The sequence below is a fragment of the Rhagoletis zephyria genome, unplaced genomic scaffold (assembly GCF_001687245.7).
Source record: "Rhagoletis zephyria isolate East Lansing unplaced genomic scaffold, Rhagoletis_zephyria_1.1 Rzeph_scaffold_00768, whole genome shotgun sequence".
Lineage (NCBI taxonomy): Eukaryota > Metazoa > Arthropoda > Insecta > Diptera > Tephritidae > Rhagoletis > Rhagoletis zephyria.
Window position 1 is genome coordinate 19,235 of NW_016157852.1, and position 21,849 is coordinate 41,083.

The 21,849-nt window shown below is 35.2% G+C and overlaps 1 protein-coding gene across 1 annotated transcript; it reads left to right on the forward strand.

Moving 5' to 3' along the window:
• Window positions 1–1,276: 1,276 nt before the first annotated feature.
• Window positions 1,277–3,332, forward strand: LOC108361467 (uncharacterized). Its single transcript, XM_017614087.1, has 4 exons — window positions 1,277–1,316; window positions 1,503–1,713; window positions 2,157–2,287; window positions 3,325–3,332. Exons 1-4 carry the CDS (start codon window positions 1,277–1,279, stop codon window positions 3,330–3,332), a joined length of 390 nt encoding a protein of 129 aa, XP_017469576.1.
• Window positions 3,333–21,849: the final 18,517 nt, after the last annotated feature.

Genomic DNA, 21,849 nt, shown 5'->3' on the forward strand with positions numbered 1-21,849 from the left:
GATTGCATTTTGGAGATGCCCAGCCCTAGTGTATCACTCCATTTTTTCATTTTATCAATTTTTTCTTTTTTTCCTGGGCTTTCATAGCCAATGCATAAATTAAAATTTCTTCCTCCATAATTTCACAATTTCACAAATTTCAAAAGTGAACACAATAAACAGCTGTCAGCACCTTTTCTAGAAATGACAAGACTGTCAGCAAAACAAGCTTTTGTTACAGCGCTAGAATAGCGAACAATGACTAGCTGTCATGAAAGTGAATGTGGTGAACTTGTCAGTGATGCGGAATCGGGCTGTTAAATTGAATTTTGTGTTTCAAATATTTTTGCCTGAACACTTAAGAACAATTATAGTGGGTGTATGTACATACATAGATATGTAAATACTAAAGTACTTGTAAATATGCACGTGAACCTAACAGGCTAACCTAATATTCGCGGCTTGCGTTTTGGTACGCACGCCGTCGAATTTGTTTTCTTGCGTCACCCGAAATTGGCTTGCGTGCGTTTGCATTTGATTTCATTGAGCGAAACGTCAAATCAAAATGTCACGCAGAACAAAAATTGGAAATTGAGTTAGCTTCATACGCACGCCGTTCAATTTCGGTTGGTCCCATACAAGTTGTATGTGCATGAGAAATTTTTGGCAGTAAATTGGCGGCGTGCGTGAATATTAGGTTAGCCTGTAATGAAATAAAAACATCACAGTAGGCACAGCTGATTTATAAATTCTGTTACTACGTTTATACGCACGAATTATTTGCAAATAACAATTTGCAAAATGGTAAACTTTGCCTTATAAACGCTGAGCTAATTTTTCATTTGCAAATAACTAAATCATGCAAATAAGTATTGATTAGTGGTACTATTTGCAAATAAGCGCAAGACGCCGCCATTCTTAGGTTTATTTTCTTTTTCGATGGTCATCTTGTTGCCTTTTTATAATGAGGCAATATTAAAAAAGAATTTTTCACCATCGAATAAACAGTGAGTTAGGTATTTGCAAATTATTTTTATTTGCAAATAGCTTAGACTATGTTCAAACAGGGACCTAATTCGCAATTAAGAACCTTTTCGGCAATTTAAGCCTTAATTGTTATCCAATTTACCATACAAAGTTTCAATTTANAGACTATGTTCAAATAGGGACCTAATTGGCAATTAAGAACCTTTTCGGCAATTTAAGCCTTAATTGTTATCCAATTTACCATACAAAGTTTCAATTTATTAATTGCCAATTAATACATAATTGGCAATTGATTTGTGTCAAATTCGCTATGCAACCCTGTGAGGTATGTTTAATGAGAAGAGCAAAGGGTATGTTTGATGAGAAAACGAAATGTCTTTGAAAGGAAATGTCAAAAAATCGAAATGACATTAAATTATTATTATAAAAAGTAAACAAATAATGGCCGCCAAAATTGATGCTGAGTAAATTTTAACAAATTTTCCATGATAATATGCTTTAAATAATGCACTTTTGTTGAATTTAATCCATTATAGAACCAAAACTCAAGAGGAAGAGGATGGGATGGAGTGAGGGGGCGGAATTAGCCATACTCGAGCTATGGGAAGACCGAGTGGGGGAGCTCCGTGGGCTGCGGAAGAATGCGCACGTCTACGCGGAGAAGGCAGCGGATCTCGCAGAGCTTGGATACATCCACAATGCAAGCGATGTGCAAGTTAAATTGCAAAATTTTTCGCAGCGCTACAGGTATGTTCATACAAGAATTAAATGCGGGTATAGTTTAGTAATTTTCCCAATGATTTCGGGCTGCTATTGTGTGCAAATGGGTGACCCGACACACACACTTGTAGTCAAAGGTCTAAGCATTATTTAAAAATTAATTTTGTAATTTTCCTTGCCTAATTTATTAATAAATTCGAAGGCTGCCAACACGGTAAGGTGTTTTGCACAAAAAAAACTGTTTACCGAGTTTAGACCGTTTTCCAATGGTTCCCCAGGAGTCTATACGAGGCTTCGAGGAGTCAAGTATGACTTTTTATAAAGTTTTAACTGTGCTCTCTACTGGTTTCAATATCAAGAGTCACGCCCCCTCTCCCTCCGCCGACCAACCCAAAAACCGTGGGCAAATAACTAAACATTCCCCTAAAATGCTATATGTAGAATCTTAATTTTTCAATTAAAACTTGTAGAAAGGAAAAGGCAGAAATGGGTCCTTCCGGTGGGTCGCCTTCTACATGGGTGCACTATGAGAGGGTGCACCAAATAATTGGAGGGTTCAAGTCAAATCTGCACACGGAGCTCACGCTTGAAAGCATTGATGGTACGTATGTATTCGTTTATTTGGAATCACTTGCATATACATACGAGTACATATCGTCCCCCGTAAGCCAAAAAAGTGAATGTGCAAAAATTAAAATTTTGGGAAGTTCATGTAATTAGCATTCTGAAATATGTGCTATTCGTGTATGCATTGTATTCTTGGTTTACGTATAACGTAGAACATCCAAAGATTAATCCAGTCAACACAATAACTCAAAATATGGTAAATTTGCACATTTATGTTCCTGGCCCATACAATTTTGGTGTGATAATGTGCAAGTTTTTTAACACAATAGGGCTGTTCAGGATGTTGTGGAAATGGTTTAAGATTTGCAGTTGGAATTGCATTTGCAATTTTTTTGCTTGCTGCCATGGCAACCGCGTGCATTTTATTGTTGTGAATTTACAAATGCAACGACTATGTAAACCCAAGAGCATATGCACAATATCCTGAACAGACCTAATTTATTTTTATATGGAAGAAACCCGCAACACCTTCAGCGGAAAAAAAATCAGCGGTAATTTTTAGCAACTTAAAACTTGCACTTTATTGTTCTTAAATTTAATGGGCCACAAAACTCCGCACTCGAAAATTTCCTAAAAAATCTGATTAAAATTATTATTGCCCGCAGCTGTATAGGGCACTCTCGTAAAATTTCCAATTCATTAACCTTTTTAACACGTTTCTTTATCGTATCGTTACCTTAATTCACAAAGGCCCTAAGCAATACTTTTCTAAACTGGGGTTTTCACTCATTACATACAAAGTATGTTCGACAATTTTTTTATATGAAAGAAAATGAACAACACCGTTAACAGAAAAAATTGCTAAGAATCAACGGTATTTTTTAGCTACTCCAAACTTGCTCTTTCTTGTACTAGAATTCAATGGGCTATAAAACTGCATGCGAAAATTTTTTCCAAAAACTGTTTAAGAAAAATATTTATGAAAATTTGCAAAATTTTTATAATTTTTGCACAAAGTTGAAAGTGTGAATTTGTATCGTGTTTGTTATAAAACGAACTATGATTTTATAGGAAAATAATTGAAATTAAATAATATAAAACTAAGTAGTCAAAACTTGTTAACATGTGACGGTCTTATAATTATGCAACGCAGTGTAGTCAACAAAAAATCCGGCCTGTGGAATTTGACCATCACTTCTAATGAAAAATTTTCCGACGAATGTGAATATGAAGTGAAAAGCAAATAGAACAGTGTTTGCGATAAAGTATTTTTTTTTTTTGTTTTTAAGATGTGACGAAAAGTGCAGTCAATGTAATTTATATTAATTTAAAAAATTATTCATACTTCTCTTTAAAAAAAAATGTACATATAGCTCTTAAACCCCTAATCCGGTTGGAAAATGTTGATATCATAGATTCACTAGTGTAAAAGAAATTTAATATTAGCAAACTACATCAATGTAATTTATTTCGGTCTGTGACAGTAACTTTTTCCAGGAGAAAAACCAAGACTGTCTGGAGACGGGCTCGCCGATATACTTTGACGTATTTTCAGCTTTCTCTTACACAATGTTGACCTACGAACCGGCAATCCCGTCTGCAGACGGCCAAAAATGCAAACTGGGTTTTTATATGTCGGCAAGCCGGTCTGTAGACGGTCTGTGTTCGAAAGCAATTTTCTCCATTTCGAATGGTGACTTAATTATAAAACTTATATCAAAATACTGTGCTTTTAACTACGAAACCCACTGAATTTTTTTGTATCAAACGAAAAAGTAATTACGAAATTGCTTAAAAGCAAGAAATAATTAATTTTAACCGAGTCTTTCACAATCTGTGATTCAACTGCCGATTAAAATAAAACGGATTGACATAACGGATTAAAATTTACATCTTCGTAAAGGTACGCTTTTTTTCTAAAGGTCGTGCTTTTCGAATATAGAAAAAAATTATTATAGGTGCACTAAATACGTGTTTAGTTAACGACCGTCTGGAGGCGGTTCAGCCTACTAGAGGGTTAAAGTGGTGGGAAATCTAAATGCAGAATCTCCTAAGATACAGACCGGCATTTGTACACCACATATGCTCTTCTTATTGGCCGCCAATACTTTGTCTTCAGTTATCACGTTCTTAAGTAGGGATGAATTATATATTTGGGAGTCATTGCAACGTCCCGGAGCACCAATATTTATATATAAATACGGTATCTGTGCATATAATATATTGTTATTAAAAAAAGAAATAAACGGTAACAAACAAATATATGTACTTTGTACCTGTAATCCACAAGCGCAAGAAGTACAATAGAATACCATCCCTTATAATTGTAGTAGTCGGTTGCATCAGTCGTGTTTGGTTTTACTTCGATGTGACATCCATCTAAAAATACAAACATGAATTTGTAAATTAATGTCTACATTATTTAAATAATAACAGGGGAAACCTTCCATTTGCCTACCAATTGCTCCCAGACATTGTGGAAACCCAAGGCGATGAAAACCATTCACGCATTCAGTGACTACATCTTGCGTCGGTGGTAATTTCTTTATATACTGTGTGGACATCGCTTGCCATACTTCTTCGCAGAATTCCATCAGTATTGAACACACAGTTGATTCTCCATCCCCAAACAGTGCAGAAACTACTCTGTCTTCTCCAGCTGTACCAAGAGCCAACAAAGCGATTGCTACTCGTTTTTGCAATGAAATTGCCGTGCGCCAACTTATATCGGCTTTCTTTAAATTGCCGAGAAAGCCACAGAGTGTCTCAAAACTGGCACGTGCCATGCGAAAATGGGTCTTGAAGAACTGGTCATCATTGTAGTTGCAATTGACTTCCCAAAAAAAAAGATTGTCGATTCTGTTAAAAGGAAACGTTATTGATTGCAACAAAAGATATTTTAATTTAGTTTACCAGCTTCCACAGCGACCTTTGAGTTGCATTTTCTTCCAATGCTGCAAGGAGCAATAGCTGCTGCCTCCTTAAACTTTGAAGAACTAGCAAGTTATCCCTCTTTCTTTTTCGGAACAATGCAAGGCTACCATCAAAACTCGACTGTATTGACTGGGAAACTTCAATATATTTATTGTAAGCTAATAAAACTCGTCCTAACTTAACCTTTTTCTCCATCTTTCTCACGGAATTTATACAAAAAATCAAAACAATTTCAGCTGTCAAATACTAATTGTAATAGCTAAATTGTATTGGTTTGAACACCAAACTCTATGACACAATTTAAAGTTTAATTGCCTCAGCTAATTGGCCTGTTTGAACATAGTCTTACGTATAAACGAAGTATGCCTCTCACTAAAATCCCAACAAATTAAGCCTATGTCCATACATGCTCACATATGCAAACAAAGAAAGCATCAGCTCCTTACACGANTTTTCTGTAGACTAAATAAATAAATAAATAAATAAATAAATAAAAATAAATAAAATATATAGAAAATTTGGTTTAAAATCTAAACCGAAATAGAAAATGTTTGCACACACACAATGTTTGGTGTTGATTCAAACTAAACATATGAAAGCACATTTACATACGTGGCTGTAGCTGAGTGTGCAAAGATGCTTGATACAATTGGTTGCTACCAGGCTGTCCGGGTTAAATCCCCATTAGTATGAAATTTAAGATTTTTTTATTTTTTGTTCTTAATTATGAAAATGTTTTGAAATTTAAAGCGAACTGTTTAAATTCTAAACCCAACATATGTGCTCTCTTTTTTTTAAACTTGGAAGGTTTGTATTTGAAACTGAATTTAGTTTGGTCATATATGTAGTCCAAAAAGTTTAAAATTAAACCCGAAATTTTTAACCGTGTACGCTTTTTTGAATACAGCACCTAGAAAAAAACCTATTTTGAAGAAAGAGCGCCTTTACGTATTATATGTTAGTTATTAATTTTTAAATAGGTGGCATCGGCATACTCGGTGGTACAGCACGTCGATGTAATCGGAGATTCACGGCACTTTTTCTCACTTGACGCTTTTTAGTAACAACTCGACCAGCGTCACCCGGCGGCTGTTTTTTGCAATAGTATTGCACTTACCGTTACCATTACATAAGTATCTCGAATATAAGCCAGATCGGATCATAACTATGATTTTGACAATAACATGACTCCAGCGCCACCTGGTAGGTTAAACTGGGAATCTGAACAGCTACGAAGAGACCTTACTCACACCGAAAAAAATTTCGTTAAAATCGATTCACTCACAAACACCAACGAAGTATTATATGTATATACACCTTCAGTACCTTTGGGAAGACGCCGCGCCCCCTTCTTAAATATCCCCAATTTTATGTAAGAGTTTGCGATTGATTTCGTATATCTCTGTACTATGTTCGAATACTTAACCATGAACANAGAGTTTGCGATTGATTTCGTATATCTCTATACTACTATATGTTCGAATACTTAACCATGAACACTTCCAGGAATGTACATTATGAAAAATTCGGTTTATTTGACTACAATGATCACATCCAGAAATAGGCCACGTTCGAGGCACGTAATAACAGCGGAAATACTGCACCACTGATGAAAGTTTGCAAAAACTGTTGCAAGTTCCCAACTGATAAAACGTTGGAATTTCACACCGAACGTGATACCTTAATAATGCGCGCAACACTGCGACTCGAACAACCCCATATGCAGTATGAAAAACTCGATTTATATGAGAGGTGCCACGCCTGTTTTCCAATAGCATCAATTGTTTCATGAGTATGCGTTTAATTTCGTATGGGAGGTGCCACGCCCCCTTTTCCAATAGATCCAGTTTTTCTCCGCGATTGATTTCATATATATCCCTACCAAGATCCAGTACTCTATCATGAACACTTCTAGAGATATGCAGTATGAAAAATTTGGTTTTTATAGTAGGTGCCACGCCTTCTTCACTTAGCGCCACTCACTTTACGACCTGTTCCCCGCGCTCATTTTCTAAATTGATTTTATATATCTCCATACCAAGTTCCAGTATCCTACCCTAAACGCTTTCAGAGATATGAAAAAAAATTAAGAAAAATTCGGTTTTCCAATAACATCCATTTTTTCCATGAGTATGCGATTGATTTCATATATTTCCAAATATACACAAAAAATTTCATACAAATCGCTCAAGCCGTTTGGGAGGAGTTGACCACAAACATCGTGACATAAGATTTTATTCGAATGGTGGGAACCCTATGCAAATTTTTTTCTGTTTTAAGTGATTTCATCATTCGCAGTGGAATAGCATTATTACTTATTAAAATTAGTTTTTTTTTGATAATTCAGATATATGGCAACACCGGTTTTTCAATTTTTTCTTTACAAGCCTGTTGCAGATAAGGAGAAACAAAATGAAATGAAAACGAAACAAATCCGTTGAGCCGTTCTTGAGTTATGCGATAACAAACGAACAGCAATTTATTTTTATATATAAAGATTTTTGTCGAGTGGTGTCAAACCTCTTCAAATTTTTTTTTTATTACATTTGTTAATGAATTCTCAGTAATGTACATTATTGCGGCTTATGTAAATTAATTATTTTTTTTTTTTAATATTTGAAATATGTGGCAACACCGGTTTTCCAATTGTTTCTTTACATTCATTTTACAGAAAGAAAGACACAAAATGAAATAAAAGCGAAGCAAATCCCTTGAGCCGTTCTTAAGTTATGCGATAACACACGAAAGCAATCCATTTTTACATATAAATTTTTTTTCGAATGGTGGCAACCCTACCGAATTTTTTTTATGAATTAATTTTTTTATACATTCTCAGTGAAATAGCATTTTTTCGGCTCATTTACAATTAATATTTTTTTCTCATATTGCAGATATCTGGCAACATCATTTTTTCTCCTTACAAACCTTCTACAGACAGAAAGACATAAAATGAAATAAAAACGAAGCAAATCCGTTGAGCCGTTCTTGAGTGATGCGATAACTCACGAACATCAGTTCATTTTTATATATAAAGATTATATTCTATTTCAGACTACTCCCGGCTTAAATAAGGAATTAATAAGTTTTAATTCTCCGTGTGTTCAGTTATCTCAAGCTGCATCTTCCTCAGGTGTCACTACAAGGGCTGCAGCAAAAACGACAGCTGTGTCTGAACCTACATCTCAAAGTGGACCTTCTCCGTTACCCAAAGAATTAATCGTAGTTCGTGCGAATAAATCTGTATTTGTTTCGCGCTTTTCTAGTTAAACTTCGGTGGAAGATGTTAAGTCTTATATAACATCAAAGCTTAACCCGGCACATACGAAAAAGCATATCTTCCTTCAAAATTGATATTTCCGCCGACCATTTTCAAAACATTGTTGATGGTTCATTCTGGCCCAATGATGCTTTAGTTCGAGAGCTTGAGTTAAAACCTCTACGAGCTCGGAATGAAAATACTGTTCAAATTCCCTCCTCAGGACCAAAAAACTTATAAGTAATTTTTTCTTCAATATTTATTACCAAAATGTTAGAGGTCTAAATACAAAATTAACCGAGCTGTATTTAAAGTATTTTGATTCAAATTATGACATTTTAGGCTTTTACTGAAACATGGCTAAAACCGAATGTGTTTAATAGTGAAATGATCGCTTAGACAGAAAAAGCGGGGTTGTTTTAATAGCTGTTCAGTTGATTTCACTGGTTCAGATGTTGAATTCCTCTGTGTTAGAATACGGTGCCCCTCAAGTAGTGTTTTTCTTGTTGCAATTTATATTCCACCAAACTCTAACCCTTCGGTTTACTTTAAACATTCTTTATTTGCCATGGTCAAGCCCTCCGATTCGATTGTTGTGTTGGGTGATTTCAATCTAGCGTGTGTTTCCTGGGATTCGGTAGATGGAATTCTGGTGCCAAATTATTCTTCTCCTTCGTCATAAATACAATGCCTTAAACAGAAAATGTTACAGGAATTAGACTATGTTCAAACAGGCCAATTAGCTGAGGCAATTAAGCTTTAAATTGCGGTATTGAGTTTGGTGTTCACACACACGTCAGCGTCAATTCGCGATACGAAATCAGCTGTTGGATTACCTACAGTGATGGAAAAGTTGTTACAATCGTACCTTTATTTAGTTTGAAAGTATGTACATTCGGTACAAACTCACAATTTTAGGTACATTTGGAACGTAGCCAAATAGCTTCTCAGGAAATCAGTTCTTATTTTTACTGACATTTCAATGCATTTTCTGGTGCGGGCAAATGGTCTAATAGCTGCCGTCTTTTGTGAAGAGGCATACAAATGATACAGAAGGGTGGTCAAAATAACGAAACTGTAGTTGATTTCGATAGATGCAAAATATTTCTTTTTAAAACGTCAGATCGAACTAGGAGGAAAGTGATTCACCTTTTCTACAACATAGTTTTGTCTCGCGCTGCTCCAAGAGATCCCAGTAGCAAAAGGTAATAACTAGGAAATGAATCTGTAATAGCAAAAGTGAGGGCCTAACTACTGAATTCTTTGATGAATTTTAACACGGCCGATGTCCTACGAAATTACTTACAAAATATATATCTATCTTACAAAATTGCAAACCTGGGAATATCAGTTTATCAGTTGTTTGCATATCTGACTCGCGTATGCAGGAATATGAATTGATCAGTTGAGCATCTTCCTAGAAAGTTTAGAAATCAGCAACTCGCATATGCAGGGATATGATTCCATCAGTTGAGCGCTACACCAGTTGATATGAATTTAGTATTAAAATTTCTTGAAACAGTTTCTGTTTGACTCCCGAACAGTTCACACCTACTATCTCTCGATCTTCTCATTCGTAGTGTAGCCGACATTTGTAGTGTAGTGTTGTTGTCACATTTATACAAACATACATACATTACCACACCGCGTGGTCATTCGTAAATTTCAGTGATTATTTTTTCACCCAATTTTTTCATACAACATGGCCTATGACCCAGGTGTCAGAGACCAAAATTATACAAAATGCAAAACCCCGAATCTTAATAATAACCATGACTTTCCCCAGCTTAAAAAAACTAAAGCTACTAACGTAAACCCTTCTATATCCCCAAGTACCTTGTAATGAATAATAAAGAAAACAAGCAACTAAAGAACTTCAACATATTTCTTATTCAAAAGGCTTTAGAATCAATTTCAACCGAAGCGCCAATTAAAATAAATTTTAATAGAGACGGTGATTTGATTATACTAACGAAAAACAGCCAACAAACAACCAGATTTCTTAAAGCCACCCAACTTTCCAACCTTTGCCCAATCTCTGTTACTCTTCATCCAACACTGTAGTATTCAGGGTGTAATATACTCTAATTTCCTTACCAACCTCAGTGAAAGCGAAATTGTTGATGGACTCCGACAGCAAGGTGCGACAGATTGCAAAAAAATCTCGAAATTAAAGGACGGTAAAGTGGTAAGCACTCCTTTGCACATAATTTCCTTCGACTTATATGATTTGCCCAAAGAAGTTAATATCGCATGGATGAAAGTGAAAGTTGAACCCTATATCCCATCTCCCATGCAATGCAAAAATTGTTACCTAATAGACCATACAGCAAAGCACTGCAAATCCGTNGAACCCTATATCCCATCTCCCATGCAATGCAAAAATTGTTACCTAATAGATCATATAGCAAAGCACTGCAAATCCGAACAAAAATGTAAAATTTGCTCCACAGCAATACACATCCCATCCCCACACCCTGCACCAAAGTCGAGTGTACAAATTGCAAACACCAACATCCTTCAGACAACAAAAACTGTCCAACATTCTAAAAAAAGGAAACAAATATTAATATACAAAACTTTAAACCAGTGCTCATTTCGTGAAAATACAGAGGAAGTAAACAAAAGCAATGCAAATTATCCTACACCAGTCGAAAATTTAGAAGAAGCAACACAAAAAACGAAAAATATCCCAATAGTGCAGAAAACACCTACAACTACGAACAAAGCAGATCAACTAAATTCGACCACTGGTCTTCCCCAACCTCAAACCAACAACAACATCTACACTAACGCACTACATAAAATTACAATAACTAATTCTACAAACATCACTCATAAAGAAAATTCAAATCAAGAAAATAACTCTCCAAGCAGCAATAGTATACTCTCACCCCCCAATACACTAATAAAGCAATATTATCCAAACGTTACAACAATAAACCGCAATAGTGATGACTATCCCTGCAGGGAAAGCTACTAGTTGTGAACTAGAATTCTACCAGTTTGCGTTTCAGCCCAACTAGTTCACGTTCTTTCCTTCTTCAATGTTAGCGACTGGTATTTTTAACATTGCGATGTCCTACGAGATGTCAATTGTCAGGCTATGCATCAGCATCTACTAGCAGAAATAATACCAGTTGATGAGATAGTCTGCCAATTCATCCCCTATGAAAAGCATTAGTATGCCTTTTGCTCGCGGCGCTCCAACAGTCGCAATGGCCGACAGAGCAAAGCACTCGCGTGGTATGCCTGAGGTACCAGGTTCAAGCCCCGGGGGCAAGGAAAATTTTTTTATTTAATTTTTTTTTATAATATTTCTTTTATTTATATTTTTTATTTGGGTTTTTTTTGTTATTCTTAAATTTAATTTAAAAAAAATATATATATTTTTTTAACCCATTTTTTTATGGCACAAGTATTTCTTCCCATATATTTGTTTCTTTTTTTTGTAATGCAACTAGATTTTTAAGTTTGTTATTTATATTTAAATTGAAATAATTATTCCTACTTACATTGATCTAACTTTAAAAATCTTAACCACGTCCAAGCGGCCTCGAACCTGCGATCCCAGAACCAGAACCAGTAGTCTTCACGTGACGCCACAACCGACATTTGTAAGAAAAGCAATTAATTGCGTTTTATTTTAGGCTTTGGCAATTCAAAGGCAGAGAAAATCTCGAACTGGTTTGGGTTTTCACTGCAGGGATCTTCCTTCCCAAATCTCCACCACCTTACTCAAAAAAACATCTTCCGACAATCTGGGCTCCAACTCTTCACTCGACATGGAAACATAGAGAACTCTTACTATCGAAAATTAGTGTTTTCTTTAGTAGAGACTCCAATTCTCTTTCTCTTAGTTTGTTATTATCGTACTCAAGATTCTACAATGGAATCTAAACTGCTACCTAAATAACTATAACGAGCTCTTACTTCTAATAAAAGAGAAAGCCTACCGTATAATAGCACTACAAGAGACTCACCTTGCTGTCAACTCTTCAAAGTACGTAATACCAAAACATTTCGTAATGTACAACAAAAACGACCAGCGTTGCCATTTTAGCCGTTTTACGGCTAGTTTTAGCCGGTTTTGATAGCAACTAGCCGGAGAAAATTCGATCTAGCCGGCAGCCGATTTGTTAGCCGGTTTGTAAAAAAAAGTTAGCCGTTTTTAGCCGATTTTACTATTTGCCTAATTTTCAGGTGCAAAAAGTAAACAAGTTGTTCGAAAGCAATAATGCAGACCCAATGAAGATTTTTAATGAACTCAATGTTTTACTTTCGCATCTATGCTCCCTAGTGGTTATTAGCGCGGACACATTTGATCCTATATGCTCCCCGTTGGAACCATACCTTGCTCCATTTCCTCAGTTTTATCACAGTTTTGAAGAGTATTTAAAAACAAAAGTAAGCACAAACGCTTTTGACCACGAAGCCGAGAAAATAATTCGAGAAAATGGTCGCTATTTTATTATCACTTTAATAAAGGAATTACGCCAACGCCTCCCTACAAATATTGCCACACTAAAAAAAATTGACTTTTTTCGGTTGGAAATGCATTAAGAGTAATTAAACCAAAAGTATTTGTTCAACTACAGCAACAAAAACACAAATATAATGCCGACGAAATAACATCCATAGAGATGCAATGGCAACGGTTAACGTTACATACCTGGAGTAATTTAGACTCAACTGTAAAATTTTGGGCCGAAGTTTATCAATTTCGAAATGCCCTAGGAGAAAACCCTTTTGCTGACCTTTGCAACCTAGTTTTTAGTTTTCTTGTTTTGCCTATAAGTAATGCAGAAGTAGAGCGAATATTTAGTTCAATGAATATAATAAAAACTAAGCAAAGAAATCCAATGTGCGTTAAAACGTTAAACGCTATTTTATATATAAGATACGGTTTAAAACGTGAAGAAAAATGCTGCCATAATTTTACTGTAGATGACGATCTCTTAAAATTAATGAATTCAGGTGATATATACAATAGTGATTCATTTGATGATGAGGAATATACACTCGATATAAATAAATGGTGTTAACTAGTCTTTCGTTTCTTGCGATTTATTTAAATAAAGCATGTAAATTTTCACTAAAACATTTTAGCCGTTTTTAGCCGCTTTGTTTTGTCAATCTAGCCGGTCGGCCCAAAAAGTTCTGGCAACACTGAAAACGACATTCACCAAAACTCAGTAGCCAAGAGAGGCGTGGCACTCTTAGTCCATAACTCTCTGGAACATTCAATAATTAATATGAACACCAGAATACTCGCTACCGCTGTAAGAATAAAATCTGTAAAAACATTTATAATAATTCCCACATACATTACCCCATCAGACAATATTTCTGAAAATGACTTGTACCAACTCCTAGCTAATTTTAACGACCCAGTCTGTTTGGTTGGGGATTTTAACGCATGAAGCCCGCTATGGGGCTCCCCGAGCTATAACAAAAGGGGTAAAATTATCTCCAACTTCATTCAAAATAATGACCTTATTATCTTAAACGATAACCAGCCAACCCACTTTTCCATGCACTCAACACACACCCACATAGATCTCAGCATATGCAGCCCACCACTTAACATTAGGGATCCCGGTCTTTTTTAAGTCCCGAATATCCCGGGATTAGTCGATTTAAATCCCGGGATTGCTGGAAACAATTTTTTTGTTAGCCAATTAAATTTGTATCACAAATATCCCCTCTCAAGGGCAAAACAAGAATTTTTTGCAACCCTTAATGCTATAATTTCTTTAAGATCGCATTTCCATCAAAAGAAGGAATAATTTTGCTTCGCTCAAAATGGAATAGGTGGTGCACTTATATATTTATTTTTTACTTAAATGTGTTAACTTTTTTATTTTTACTTAAATATACTGATAATATCTTAAATTGATCTCAAACAGTGATTTAAAAAATTTTATATAGTTAAATAGGCAGTTACTGCTGTACCAAATACAGTCACTTACAAAAATAGATTTTTTTTGCAATATTCAAAATATTTTTCATGGTATTTTTTTGTTAATTAAAAAAAATATATAGCTCATTTTACAACAAAAATCATGTAAATCAAAATTTCACACTTTAGAGAAAGTTGGTTTAAGTTCACCAAATTATCATAAAAATATCAAACTTTTTAATCATAATTTAAAAAAAAAATTCTATTATGCAGTTTTATAGCCCATTCAATTTAATACAATAAAGTGCAATTTTAAAGTTGCTAAAAACTCCCTTGATTTTTGAATTTTTTTTACTGACGATGTTGGGCATTTTCTTCCTTATAACGAATTTTTTTGTGGCAAAAAAAATATATATAAAATGTCAACGGGATGGTTTAGCAACTTCAAAATTGCACATACGTATATATTTTATTAAATTAACAAAAAAAAAATACCATGAAAAATATTCTGAATATTGCAAAAAAAATCTATGCAAAATATTTCTCGGAGTGACCGTATATGCATTTGTACTTGTAGTACAAAAACTATGTTATAAATTAATGAGGATATGTACATACATACATATATGTTTGTCAAATTTTATGTTTGTTTTTTGTTGATTGAAAATACTGATTTATCGCCTTAATAAATATGTAAATGAATTACAATGAATTGTACTTTTTTTTTTGTTATATCAATCTGATTTAAAATACTATAATAGGATGATCACAGATGTGTTGCACTTTTACCTGAATTTCGGGACAATCCCGGGATCCCGGGATTGTATTTTCAGATCCCGAAACTCCCGGGATCGACAAAACCCCGAAAATTGACATCCCTACTTAACATTGCTTCCAGCTGGCAAGTAGCCAACAACTTACATGGTAGCGACCATCTACCCATTTCCTTAAACCTCTTCTGTAATGACTTACACTCTAACATAAGTCGCACTTACAGATATAAACTAAACTTCGCCGACTGGCCAGCCTATAAAAAGACAATAATAGAAAAAATTAGTCACCTAACGTTAGACCCCGCTGTTAACGTTAATCAAACTGCAGCATGATTCCTAAGAAAAATAAGGCAAAGCGCAAACTTAACAATCCCAATCACGAAACCCAAAATCATAGTCAAACCACTTACTGGTGGAACAATAATTTGACTCTGCTAAGAAATATAAAATTCAATTCATGGAAAGCCGTCAAACGGTCCCCAACAAGAGATAACATACTAGCCTATAAAAAAGCCAATGCAAATTTTAAGCGCGATGTTAAACGTGCAAAAAGAACTACTTTCGTCGACTTCACCAAAGACATAAACCACAAAACCCCATCAAAAATTCTTTGGCAGAAAGTAAATGCACTATATGGCGAACACTCATCTAATCATATCCATGTTTTACAAACCTCTAATAGTTGCATCGCCTCAACACCTGAAGAAATTGGCAATGCACTTGCCAAAACTTGGTCCAACTGCTCTAAAGATAATAATTTCTCAGCAGAATTTATCAGTAAAAAGCATAGTTAGTTGAATTCGATCAACCTTACACATACTCCAGACAGCAAAGCAACTCAGTTAGAACTCCCTTTTTCACTTTTAGAACTAAACTCGTGCCTTTCAACACTTAAAGGCCAAACACCTCCCTCCACAGGGCAAATTTAAGCTATGCCAGCTATACAACATAATATTCAACACTGGAATAATCCCCCAACAATGGAAAACTAGCCTAACTATCCCCATGCATAAACCCAACAAACCTAAAGACAGCCTAGACGGATACCGACCCATAGCCTTGATTTCATGCCTGTCTAAAGTAATGGAGAAAATGATAGCTCGACGCTTAATATGGTACCTACAAAGCAAAAACTTGCTCTCTAATCACCAGACAACGTTTAAACCTGACCGTGGTACTATTGATGCTCTGCTCACTCTCGACGAACAAATTGCTAACGCTATATCTGCCAAAAATCATTTGTCTATACTCTCCAATGATATGGGAAAAGCCTTTGACAGAGTTGGTTTACATTGTATTATCGAGCAATTAATAACATGGGGAGTAGGCCCCAAAAATTATCAACTTCATTATCAATTATCTACAAAATCGCAAAACGAGTAAAAGTCAACAATTTCATAACCCATCAATGGGCTCTAGAAAATGGTATCCCACAAGGATCTCCCCTATCTGTAACCCTCTTCTTAATTGCATACGACAAACTTAGTGTTATTATCCACCAGGAAAAATACTTTAAACACATATTATATGCCGACGACCTCTGCATCTTTGCAAAGATAACGAATCACAACGAATTTACTAACAAAATCAATTTACTTCTTAATAACATATCAATCTGGTGTGCAACTAGCGGCACAAAAATATCGATTGGAAAGTCAAAACACTTACATATTTGCAAGAAACTAAATTGTAATAACCAGGGAACGGATTTTTAGGACCTAAAAACCTATAAAATAGGCAAAATAAAATAACGAAATAGGCTGGAAAAGGCAAAATAAAATAGCGAAAAAGGCAGGAAAAGGCACTAGGTGTTGCAAAAAAGGCAAAAAAAAGGCAAAACAAAATAGCAAAAAAGGCAGAAAAAGGCAAAAAAAAAGCAAAATAAGGCACCTAAAAGACAGAAAATACGAAGAACAATCAAAAAATACATTTATATTACAAGTAAAAAGAGAAAAACTATGAACTAGTTTCATTATATGAAAAATTTGTACTTTGAATCTTTGACTATTTTATCCTTTCGGGTATCTAACTCATAAAACTTTAATCTGTATAGTTGTAGTAACATTGAACCACAAGATGCATTTTGAAGTTTTCTGACAGCATTTTCATTCGATTTTCGCGAAGAAAAGCCTTAAATGTACTAAATGTCCGCTCGACGTAAGTTAATACAAGTGGAGCCCAATTTAAATATGGAACGTTTGAAACGTTCATATTATCAGGAATAAGGGCGTTTTCCTCGCCCTTTATAATTCTATCAACACCCCTTATTGTCTCCAAGCCTTCGTTAGCTGAGAAAACGGCTTTGAATTTTTCCAACACCAATTTGGCAAGAGGTCTCTGCGCTTCTATAAGCCGCATGGGCAATGTGTATATTTTTTAATCTTAAAAAAAAAATGTAAATGCTATAATCACTTTTTTAAAGGTAGAAAAGGCAAAAAAAGGCAAATATCTTAAAAAAGGCAAACAAAGGCAAATATCTTAAAAAAGGCAAAAAAGGCAACATCAAATGTGTATATATGGAATCAGGGAAAGATAAATCGTGGACATTCTTAATCGAATATACTATATCTCTTTAGCAGAAAAAAAGGCAATTTCCATAAAATCCGTTCCCTGGTAATAACATAGATTTAAGCATTTATGGTCAGGCTATAACAAATGTAAATAACCTAAAAATATTAGGTATAATATTTAATAATAGATACAACTGGAACGATCACATAAACTATCTATCTAAATCCTTACAAAATAGACTAAATGTTATCAAATGCCTTAGCAACATAAAATTGGAAAGGAACACAAATACACTACGACTTACGTTCATCACCAGTAGCTTGGTNTCCTTACAAAATAGACTAAATGCTATCAAATGCCTTAGCAACATAAAATTAGAAAGGAACACAAATACACTACGACTTACGTTCATCACCAGTAGCTTGGCAGTAAACTAGTACACTCGACAGGATCGCCATTGAATACCTTAATCAAAAACAGACTAAAAAGGAAACGAAGCACAAGAATTACACCCGCTTTACAAAAAATTATAGATCTCGCTAAAGAAATGAACATAGCCATAAAAATTTCCAAACCCTATAGAATCCAAGCTCCACCATGGAAACTTCAACGCAGTTCCATTATACTTTCACTGTCCAGATACAAAAAAGAAGATACGGCATCTGAAAACTACATACAGGAGTTTCTAGATATCTTCAACAAACACGCCAGCTGGCGCCGAGTCCCAACATACCGTAGCCTTCAGCATTATAGAAGAGAACTCGGTAATAACAACAGCCGTCCTACCTACTGCCGCCTCAGTATTCACCGCTGAAGCTATGGCAATACTTCACGGCTGTCAGAATGCAAAGAACAGACGATAAAAAAAAACATTATTTGCTCAGACTCCTTAGCCACGCTTAACGCTGTTAAAAACAGCAATTGCAACGACAAAATTATATCCCAAATAAGAGATATAAATAATCATTACAAACTCCTGTGGGTACCCAGTGATGTCGGGATACAAGGAAATAATCTAGCAGACTACGCAGCCAAATCGGTAACTAGATCCCCGCTCCACCTCTTCGACATTCTAAGCAAGAAGGACATAAAATGCCTCGCGTACAAGAGTTATATCAAAATAAAAAATTAAAATTAGGCTGAATACTCGCATCATTACAAAACTTTAAACCCTACAGGACAAGCACCTATCTTCCCAGAAACTCTACCTAGAAGACAGAGTATAGTATACACACGACTCCACCTTGGGCACTCACGAATAACACATAAACATTTACTGGAAAACACCAACCCACCTTCTTGTCCATTCTTCAACGACGTATCCTGTACTCTCATCATAAACCACTTAATAGAAATATGCCCAGGACTCAACGACGCACGCCAAAAATTATTTAATGGGAATCTTAGGGAGGCCCTTTGTAATGTTAATTACCAAAATATCAAAAACATTGTAAGATTCCTTTGTAAAGCAAACATCTATTTCGAAATGTGATATAAATTCTTAGGTACATACATACATATGTATATACACGTACATTTGTCCTCTAGTATTCTATCTACACACAATCTATAGAATGTTATCCTCCAATCGTACTTTTATAATAGATGAAGCTTGATGGCCAAGGTTGCTAAAGCTAAATTTTAATGTTAAGGCTTAATTGTATTAACCATCGCAATAAATAAATAAAAAATATAATAAAAATAAATTTATTGAAAAGGACAAGAACAAAAAATATGTTTCGCTTACAACGAAATGACCTCGTTCCCCGCAACGCGACCTAACTAACTCGCTAACTTTTTTCAGAAGTGAAACTTTTTGCTGGTGGGATTCTTTTCATAGACAAAAATTTGTTTAATGTGAGTACAGAAGTTCATATGGCATCGATGGGAATTGTTCCATCCTATTTTTCTTTATATATAAATACTTATTTACTGTTTAGGTACATCTATCTACCTTTAGGTAAAGTTTCCGTAAATTAGGTACAATTTTATAATTCAATTTTCCATCCCTGATGGAATATCAGCTGTAAAAGAGGATCAGAAACAAACAGATGATTACTATTTGTTCAATAAACATACCTCCAAGTCAAAATTAAACATACCTAGCAGGGTTGCATAGAGAATCTGACACAAATTGATTGCCAATTAATTATAAATTGGCAATTAATAAATTGAATTTTCGTATGATAAATTTTGTAACAATTAAGGCCTAAATTGGTGAAAAGGTTCTTAATTGCCAATAAGGTGCTTGTTTGAACATAGTCTTACATTAATAAACTCGCATTAACATCGTTTCTAATCCCAAGTCATTTTATCGTTTTGTTAACTCAAAACGTAAAATAAATGGGTTTCCCTAAACACTGAAAGNACAATTAAGGCCTAAATTGGTGAAAAGGTTCTTAATTGCCAATAAGGTGCTTGTTTGAACATAGTCTTACATTAATAAAATCGCATTAACATCGTTTCTAATCCCAAGTCATTTTATCGTTTTGTTAACTCAAAACGTAAAATAAATGGGTTTCCCTAAACACTGAAAGTAGATGATGTTATTTCTAGTGATGATGATATGATTGCTGATATGTTTGCAAATTATTTTGAATCGAACTATTCTGTGGAGCCAAGTGAAAAAACTTCTAGCTATCCTTTTCCACTCCCACAGTTTGACCACAACCGTATTCCTTCAATCTCCGCTGACAATGTTCTCCTTCATTTGAATAGTTTAAAAAATTCTTTTCTAAGCGGTCCGGATAGTATTCCCTCCTGTGTCCTAATAAGTTGTGCTGATTATCTATATAAGCCATTAACAAACATTTTCAATGCTTCTCTAAAGCAAGGAGTTTTCCCCTCTTTATGGAAGGAGTCGTATATCTTGCCGCTTTATAAAAATGGAAGCAGGTCGAATATTGAAAATTATATGGGAATCGCTAAGCTGTGTGCCATTCCTAAAGTATTTGAAGAAATCGTTACGGAAGAACTATCTATTATATTCCATAACGCCCGTTATCGATGTATCACAACACGGCTTTTGTAAAGGTAAATCAACTGTATCAAACCTTCTTGAATTCACTACAAATGTGAACAATGGTTTCAAAAGTAATTATCAAACTGATGTCATTTACACTGATTTCAGCAAGGCATTTGATAAAGTATCTCATTCAATTCTAATATACAAACTTGATAAAATTAGTTTCCCTCCAATCCTGCTGCGCTGGCTTTCTTCTTATTTCATTGGCAGGAAACAGAGGGTTATCTTTAAAAAATGTTTATCTCGTGTAATTCATGTGACGTCAGGTGTATCTCAAGGTAGCCACCTTGGTACCCTTCTGCTTTNACTGAACCAGATCACGTTTTTTATTCCTTCTAGACCTTCTAAACATTACAAGCCCATTAAGCTAACTATTTGTAGAACAAATTTTGAAATGCATTATGCTTTGCGTTGCCTATACCAGGACTTTAATTAGCATTACGATTATTTTGACACCTCCGACTCACTTTTTACCATTAAGAAAACCTTACTTGATATTTTGAATAAATAACAAGTAAACCCTTGCATTGCACCTTATTTGTTCAGCTGGTGAACTGTATTTCTGTTCAGTTTATGAGGTAAACGTGGTCGACTCGCATACTTTCCCGACTGCGCCACGGTTGTGTTGAGCATTTGTAAATCAAAGTTTGAAATGCATGATGCCTTACGATGGTTATGCCAAGATTGTAGAAAACATTATGAATGCTTCGACATATCTGAATCACTTTTTTGTAACTAAATTAATTAATATCTTTAACCGGGAACGATAAATCACACAATATCTATGACTGCTTAGTACAATTGTAATCGGCTTCGTATATTTTCGCGACCGCGTAAGACAATACGAGCATGGATCGGAAACTCGGCCTTTCCGACCATGATCAACAGCTTGTTCACAGCGCGGAGCGGAAACTAGAGCTTTCCGCCTGCCACACACTCAAAGTAATGACTTCGTGAACAAGGATCGGAAACTCGTTCTTTCCGACCATGATGAACAGCTTAACCACAGCGCGGAGCTGAAACTAGAGCTTTCCGCCTGCCACACATTCAAAGTAATGACTTCGGGAACATGGATCGGAAACTCGTTTTTTCCGACCATGATCAACAGCTTGTTCATAGCGCGGAGTGGAAACTAGAGCTTGCCGCCTGCCACACATACAAAGTAATGTCTTCGGGAACATGGATCGGACAGCCG